Source organism: Benincasa hispida, chromosome 8, assembly GCF_027475165.1.
Source record: "Benincasa hispida cultivar pf3 chromosome 8, pf3_genome.v1.1, whole genome shotgun sequence".
In the NCBI taxonomy this organism is placed as follows: Eukaryota; Viridiplantae; Streptophyta; class Magnoliopsida; order Cucurbitales; family Cucurbitaceae; genus Benincasa; species Benincasa hispida.
In genome coordinates this window covers 53,250,899-53,259,459 of record NC_143485.1, presented here as the reverse complement: position 1 = coordinate 53,259,459, position 8,561 = coordinate 53,250,899, and the positions used below count along the sequence as shown (strand labels likewise).

The following is an 8,561-nucleotide window of genomic DNA, read 5'->3' as shown; positions in this document are numbered from 1 at the left end:
GGAAGTTTTTTTAAATAAAATTTTAATATGACTTCCATCTAAAATTAACAGTAAAAGTGTTTCTTTTAACTCCTTTTGAAAGTTTAAGGGTATTTTTAGAACTTTTGAAAGTTCAGGGATATTTTAGACACAATATAAAGTTTAGAGGTATTCTTTTTCTTATAATTTAGCATAAACTTTTTGGAGTTTTCTAAATTTGACTCCCTTTTTGAGAAAGGTTTCATAATTTTTTTTTTTTTAAAAAAGGAAAGAGACAAAAATGCCTATCAAACAAATTTGTTTTTCAAAAAATGAAAAGCGAAAATAGAATGAAAATGTTTTCAAAGGAGTCATTAACATAACTAATTTATTAAAGGTTGAATATGGATAAAATATAAAGAAAGTCTGATTTTCTTTATTTTTTTTCTAATAATAATATATAAGGAAAAATAAGTAAGAGTATTCATGGGTTGGGTTAAAATATTTTTTAGACCCAATTCAATCGTCGAGTCGTAAGCTTCTTAAAGTCAAATGACCTTTATTGAATAATGAACCTCACCCAACCACGAAAGATTTGGGTTGGGTTGCTTGCATTATTTATTTAAATTTTTTCCTAAAAATAAGTAAAATGTTAATATGTAAAAATTTTGTTTAATCATTTTCATATATTCAATTAAGATTAATAACTCAATTTCAAATTATATTATAAAAAATTTCTTTAAAAAAATGCTAACAAATGATTCTTAGGAATTGTTGAATAATAAATTATCTAAAATATAATGAAATTAAATAAAATTGAGATAAATATATTTTTTAAATCAATAATAAATTTAGGTTGATTCAAAGTATTTTAGATGAACCCATAAACCAACCTAATCTATAAATTTTTCTTTATTTGAACGGAGTTGAATTGTGTTGATCCAATTTTTTAATTGAGAGTGAGAATAGGCATTTTTTAAATACTTTTGAAATCTAAGATTATTAAAAAAAAAAAAAAAAAAAAAGAACTATGCTGGTTTGGCATTTGAATTTCCATTTATAAAATAAGTAAAGCAATCTTCACATATGGAACGTTCATACCCACAAACAATATTCCCGAGTGTTACACATCCGAAAAGAAATGGTTTGGTTAAGGTTGAAGGATTGTCCTTCCCTCTACTTGGGTTTCTTAATCTTCTTCATACTAATTTGCCAACGCAACCACATGGCAATCGCTCAGCAAGATCTCGGATGGGTTTGCGATGTTGCCGAAGGAAACTACACCAATAACAGTACCTACAAAGCCAATCTGAACAACCTCCTCTCCACCTTAACCACCCATCAAATTGACTATGGCTTCTACAACTTTTCCTACGGCCATGACCACAAAGCTTATGCTATTGGGCTATGCAGAGGAGGCGTTGCGCCACAGTCTTGCAAAACCTGCCTCAACAACTCTATAACCCTTCTCTCCCAAAACTGTCCCACCCAGATTGAGGCTGTTGTTTGGTTCGAAGATTGTATGCTCCGTTACTCTGACCGCTCCTTGTTCGGCGTCATGGACCTTCGACCTACTCGCTACGTTGTTTTGCCCAGTAATGCTTCAGACCCTCGCTTCACTGAATTGGCCACTGATTTGCTTATAAAACTCACCCCTGAAGCTGCATCTGGTGATTCTCGTCTTAAGTACGCTACTGGAAAAGCCCAAGTCCCGAATTTCCCTGTTATTTATGGGGATGTGCAGTGCACTCCTGATTTGCCTTCCAATGATTGTACCGACTGCCTCCTTGGCGTGATTGCACAAGTTCGACCAGTTTATTATGAGGCCCCAAGAGTTAGAATTCTTAACCCCAGTTGTAGTATTAGATTTGATTTCAATCGCACCTTTCAAGATCCCCGGACTTCAATCACCTCTCCTTCTCTTTCATCAAATACAACTTCTTCTTCACAAGGCAATTTTCTTTTCATTCTTTTTCTTTTTCTTTTCTCTCTCTCTCTCTCTCTCTCTCTGAGTGCTCTGTTTTGTTTTTACAGGAAACAGAACTCGAAGACTGGTCTTCATTTTTGTGCCTATTATTGTGGTTGCTGTTGTGGCTGCTCTGCTCCTAATCATCATCATCTTAAGGGCAAGAAATTCTCCTAAAAGTAAATAATGCTGAAACTCCTTTTGAGCCCCAAAGTTACTTCACTATAAGATTCGTTATTGTGTGTGTTTTAACTTTGAACTTTTGATCCATGGATCTGCGTGAAGATGGAAGCCCGAATGTAGAATCTTTGCAGTTCGATTTCGATACCATTAGAGTCGCAACGGATGGATTCTCCGATGAAAATCAACTTGGGAGAGGCGGGTTTGGAGCTGTTTATAAGGTAACCCCAATCCAAGCCTTAACATACGAACTTGAAGACCCAATTTCATGTAATTAATTGACAGGGTCGGCTTCCGGATGGACAAAATATAGCTGTGAAACGACTATTTCAAGGCTCAAATGAAAGAGATGACGAATTTAAGAATGAAATCGTGTTGGTCGCTAAGCTTCAACATCGGAATTTAGTTCAGCTCTTGGGTTTCTGCTTCAACCGAAATGAAAAGCTCCTCATTTATGAGTTTGTAGAGAATTCCAGTCTTGAGAAATTCCTCTTTAGTAATACCCCTTCTCTCTGCTTACTTCCTCTGTTTCTCCCACTTCATTTCTTTTAATTAATTAGATTTTCTTTTTAGATTCATTTTAAAAATTTTCTATTAATTATCCTAATTTTGGATTTAAATAATGTGCATGCAGATCCTATTAAGCGTGAGATTTTAGATTGGAAAACTCGGTACAATATTATAGAAGGAATTGTTCGAGGACTTATTTACCTCCATGAAGACTCCCAACTTAGAATTATCCATAGAGACCTCAAAGCTTCTAACATTTTATTAGATGCAGAGATGAATGCTAAAATTTCTGATTTTGGAACTGCAAAACTATTTATGCATGACCAAACACAAGGAGATACAAGAAAAATCATTGGTACATAGTAAGTACTACTAGCAACTATCTCATGTTATATTTTATATGGTGAGGGAACTACTAATTAAATTTGTCTATGCCACTATTGAATGCAGTGGATATATGGCTCCAGAGTATGCATGGAATGGTCAATTTTCGATCAAATTAGATGTATTTAGTTTTGGTATTTTAGTTCTAGAGATTGTGACAGGACAAAAGAATAACCGAGCTCAAACCAACAAAGAGATTGTAGAAACTCTTGTTAACTATGTAAGTAAAAATTCATATTTTCTTTCCTATTTGGAGAAATCTTAGTGTAATTAGAGTAGATGCATATGAATGCTCATTCTAAGTGTTGTTCTTGTAGGCATGGAGAAATTGGCAATCAGGAAATGCACTAGATATTGTTGATCCTTGTTTGAAAAGTGGTTCAAAAATTGAAATGGCCAGATGCATTCATATTGGATTGTTATGCGTTCAAGAAAATCCACTTGAGAGGCCAACAATGACTACTGTACTTCTCATGCTTAACAGTGGTTCCATCACTCTACCAAGACCCTCTCAACCAGCATTTTTCATCAATAGTACTTGCTCTCAAATGTCTCCACAATTTGAAGACCATAGTTCAACTCATGATTCAAACGAATTGTCAATTACCGAATTATATCCTCGGTAGTTTTACCTTACATATCTATATCTATCTTATTGTTATGAAATAATGGTTGCTAGGCCAAAAAAGAGATGGTAAAAGCAAGTTGTAGGATATGTTAACCTAAAAGTAAAATAGCTAGAGTGAATTTACTTCCACGATAATTGATATGGTATTCTTTAGAGTCGATTGAAGGTTCTATCCTCACTCCTGAGTTGTTGCACTAAAAAAACCAATAAGTAAAATAAAGTAATATATATTTATAAATCTATGAAATTTTCTCATTTTAAAAGAATGTGAAACTTTGATTACAACTTTGACCCTCATCCCTAATAAAATGCTAGTTGATCTCCTTTCTAATTAATCAACATTTCCTCTAATTTTTATCATATCGAGAGCTTGTTTTTATGTCTTTTCAATAGAGATCGATCATTAGAATGGTTGGAATGCCTTAAATCTATTACCTGACACTTCGAATGCCCTAATTAGAATTGGTATAACATATATTTAATTATTTAAATATTTTCCTTTTCCATTTGGGATTTAGAGAAGTGCACTATATAAACTCTTTAACTCTGGAGGTGCTATTCATACGTAATTTGTTATCATTCTTTCTAATAAAATTGTTATCTCTGTGCCCCATGGACGTAGTTAATACATTGTTAGTGAACCACGTAAATCTATATGTCGATCTTCTGAATTCTTTTACGTTTTCTGTATTCTTTACTTGTTGATTTCGTAACAAGAACTATGAATACTATACATTTGTTTCTATCGTGACCACATGTTATCTGCTACCATTTTAAATCACCAATTGATCCAAAAGTTTAAATTGATAGATGGAGATAAATTCTATATATTATATCATCTAACATATCTTTATAATTAAGTGGATTATAGTGTCTCAAATTCCAATTTTTTGTTTTTGTACTAAATGCCCGTTTAGGCTTCATCTACTCTTATATTATATTAGATAACTTGAGTATCTATCTTAAGATCATTTTACAATGAGAGGAGTAGCTCATTTATCAAGATTGTGAGATTCCTTGATTTTTTCGATATGAGATCCTCAACAAAATCAAAATACTAATGAATCATGAAAAAATAGGAAGGTAATCGAGCATACAATTATATATATTAAGTGCAATGTTGTAACAATTTGCAGAACAACATAGAAATAGATAAAGAACAAAGAACACAGATGCAACATAGAAATTGGTATCTCAGTTCGATTTAATATCATCTATGTTGGAGGGGGAATGTGCCCAAAAAAAAGATAAATCCACTAACATAAAATAAAATAATTACAATGTTGTACTTATCTTTAGAGATAAGACAATAACAGTAACATACGTCAAGCTCAACTTTTTGAATTAACACTTAATCTCCCCTTAAATGTGAGACTCCTTCTCGAAATACCTTAGGATCCTCTAAGTAAGAGTAATTAGTAGATGAACACTTAGGCTTCCCCTAGATGTGAGACTCCTACTCACTAAGTAGTTTATCTTTCTTTCTTCTAGTGAAGCTCACTTCACTCTTATGAACTTAGGCTCCTCCTAAGTGAGAATCTCTCTCAACTTGATGTGTAGATTCTGAACCTAGCAGAAAATGAAACTCAATCTTATCACCTTCTCATATGAGAATTGTCGAGATAGGAACACAAAAGAAAATCCTAACAAAATATTCTAAACCCAACAGAAAATGAAACTCAATCAAAGGTTAACTGTCATGATCTTCCTGATAAGGAAACTATAAATATACAGTATCTACATCTTGACCAAAACAACATGCTATCAGAAACTACACATGTTGAGACATTACCATAGACACCCGCTAGAGGAGAACAAAAACAACCCTTAAACAAATATTGCCAATAAAACAACTCTAACAAATCTAATTTTAGATTCTATTTTTTTTTAAAGAATATTTCTTCGGGTTCAAAATTTTTATCTTAATTAATAGTTCATGTTCTCCTCTATTTCTCCACTTCTAGTTAGTACATGGTCGGGAGTGATTTTGAATTGTTAAAACCACTTTTAGCATGTTTAAAGTCACACTTAAATATTTTTTAACCATTCAAAATTAATTTAATAATATATATTTTATCAATTGAAAATATCAAAATGATTTCAATCCTTTCATAAATCACTATCACCCTTTAAATCATAGAACACTTAAAAGCCACATAGTACACAAACTAAATAGAAAAAAGAAGATATTAGAAAATAGTATGAAACGTTAAAACTTGGTGACCAAGCGGCGTTTACTAGACTTTTCAAAGTCACACACCACTTGGAAAATGAAACCACTTCCTAACTAAGCAGCGTTCCCCACGACTTAACATTGCAATCAAAGTTTGTTTTCTTTTGTTTTTCTTTCCATCTTTCTTTCTTTCTACGTTGGCTGTCTATCGTATCGTCCATTCATAATGATGCTGCTATCGTTGTTGTACTCGATGACTTTCTAAGTTTTATTATTTTCTTTAGAAAAAAAAACAATTTTTCTTTTATATAAATGTTTCATTTCAATTATTGTGCTAAAAAAAAATCATAAACTATAAATTTAGTTTCTTTAAATGTGAGATTTGCATCTATTTCATCTATGATATTTTAAAAGTATTTCATAGATTTTTCAACTTTGTTATGATAGATGTAATACTATGACATTTTTTATCTTTCAATTTTAACAAAAAGTTAAAGTAATGTTTCCTCTCGGTCATCCATTTAATAAAAGTTCTCTTTTTCTCTTCAATTTTTTTTCCTTTCCCGGGTTACTTTTTTTTTTTTTCTTTTCCTAGTCCACCTCTTAACTAAGAAGCATAAAAAAACTCAAAATATATTTTCTTTAAAGAAAGAAAAAAGAAGAGTTCGACATATACGTGACAAATTGTGGTTGGACGTCTAGAGCGTTGCAAAAAGATAGGTATAGATTAAGATTCAACAACAGTTTATTTATTTTATTTTTTTTTGTTATAGTTCGTTTCATTTTCTATTACTGTACTAAAAAGTTTGCTAAATTAGAAGTTTAATCTATGAACCTTGAAGTTTGTATCTTTGGTCCATAAACTTTCAGAACCTTTAGCTTTTAAGCATCCAATTTTTTGTTTAATAGATCTCTGGCATATTAGAATTTAAAAAAAGAAAAAAGTTATGAAGTTAAATTTGAATTTTATGCCCAATGGAACCTTAAACTTTTTTACCTTTTTTTTTTTCCGGTTTGGTAGATCTTTAAATTTATATCAAAGTTTATGGACTAAGCAAAAAAAACATTTTTATACTTAACCAAAAACTAAAAATAGTATGATTCAAAATCACTACAAGAAATCTGGCCTTTTGCGATTAAAAATATATGTCGCTAAAAACAAAATTTCGTTGCAAAATATTTTTAGTGACTAATGTAAATCGTCACACGCTTTGATCATTAAAGGCCAGTTGCTGAATGTGATTTGCGACTTTTTGGAAGAAAATCTCAAGATGCAACAAGACGAGGAAAAAGTCACATTATGTGACATTGAGTAAGAAGTCACATAATGCGATGTTTTCGTAAAGTCGCATTATGCGACGTTAATTAAGAATCACATGATACAACATTTTATACAACATGCGATGTTTACTAGAAGTCGCAATATGAGATGTTTTCTGAACATGTTTACAAAATTTCTATGTTCGTTGCATTGCTCGCTGTTGTATGTTCTCGATGTAATAATCTTGCGATGTTTTAGTTACGTCGCAATTTTTAATAATATTTTTAAAAAATATATTGCAGTGTAACTTAATCGTATCATATATTAAAATATGTTTATAAAATCCGTCATATCCACTACAAAAAAAAGTATAAAATTAGTGATCTTAAAAAAAAAAAGTCCTACACATAATTAATCATCACCTAATTAGTGATCTTAAAAAAAAAAAAAAAAAATCCAAAATGTAGTCATCACCAACAACCTCCAATTAATTGTTAGTGACTAAAGCCCTAAAGCACAAAACCTCCCGCCCATTAATTGGGTCTGTGACTAAAGCCCAATTAGTCGCAAAAGCACTTGCATCGACCGTATTTCGTCGCATCCGGTGTCGTCAGGCAGTGGCTATTGGTGTTAAACGTCACATTTTTGTGACTTTTTTTCATTTCGTCGCATGATTAGAGACGAAAATCATATTCCGTCACTAATAATGCGACGATTGTAGAATAGTCACAAGCAATTCGTCGTTAAAGATCAAATTTATTCTAGTGATTAATCAAACTACATGAACACCCATGATTATAGATTTCTAATCAAAGAAGAATGAGCGCCAAAATGAGCTTTGCAAAAATATTATGATTCAAAATCCAACTACATAAACATTCACAATTATATAGATTTTCAGTAAAAGATGAATGACGTCAAAGTGAACTCAACTAAATGATAATTGATATGATCTTTCTCCCTAATTGTTGAAGCTTTAATCCTAACCCTGCTACTAGAGGCAAATTTGTATTCATCACAATTAACTAACATTGCAAGAATTTGGTTGAATCTCGACGGTTGAGGTCGTCGGGAGAAGTAACAATTATCGTCGGGCTAACCTTTCCCGACAGCAAAGAAGTCATCGGTAACACCATCGGGGTACCAACGTCAGGGAAACCTTTTCCGACGGTTGGGAAGCCCTGTTGTAGGGAAAAAGAATTATCTCGACGGATAAGAATGGGGTGTTTCCCCGACCCTAAAGGAATCCATTAGGAAAAAAAGTACAAGGCCCGATGGTCGGTCGTCGGAATTTGTAGGTTAACCTGATGCCCGACTCTTGGGATTTAAGCTTTCACTCGATGGCCGAGCGTCGACATTTATGATCAGCCCAACGTCTTCTGAACCGTCGGGATTAGTTTTTATCTTGACAAGTTTTGATGTCGTCGGGCATCTCAATTTCGACCGACGGTGACGTAGACTGCCAAGAAAGCTATAATGCTCGACGGTTAGGGACCGTCGG

The 8,561-nt window shown here is 32.6% G+C and overlaps 1 protein-coding gene across 1 annotated transcript; it reads left to right on the top strand.

Moving 5' to 3' along the window:
• Positions 1-891: 891 nt before the first annotated feature.
• Positions 892-3,889, top strand: LOC120083239 (cysteine-rich receptor-like protein kinase 29). The gene is made up of 7 exons (XM_039038906.2): positions 892-1,910; positions 1,993-2,103; positions 2,210-2,325; positions 2,390-2,600; positions 2,739-2,976; positions 3,065-3,218; positions 3,316-3,889. Exons 1-7 carry the CDS (start codon positions 1,100-1,102, stop codon positions 3,622-3,624), a joined length of 1,950 nt encoding a protein of 649 aa, XP_038894834.1. The 5' UTR covers positions 892-1,099; the 3' UTR covers positions 3,625-3,889.
• Positions 3,890-8,561: the final 4,672 nt, after the last annotated feature.

Bases quoted from the DNA above. Each gene is read 5' to 3' on its own strand.
- LOC120083239 (XM_039038906.2), top strand. From the start codon at position 1,100: ATGGTTTGGTTAAGGTTGAAGGATTGTCCTTCCCTCTACTTGGGTTTC. The intron at 2,104-2,209 runs GTAAATAATGCT...ATCTGCGTGAAG, and splicing joins GGCAAGAAATTCTCCTAAAA to ATGGAAGCCCGAATGTAGAA. The intron at 3,219-3,315 runs GTAAGTAAAAAT...TTGTTCTTGTAG, and splicing joins TAGAAACTCTTGTTAACTAT to GCATGGAGAAATTGGCAATC.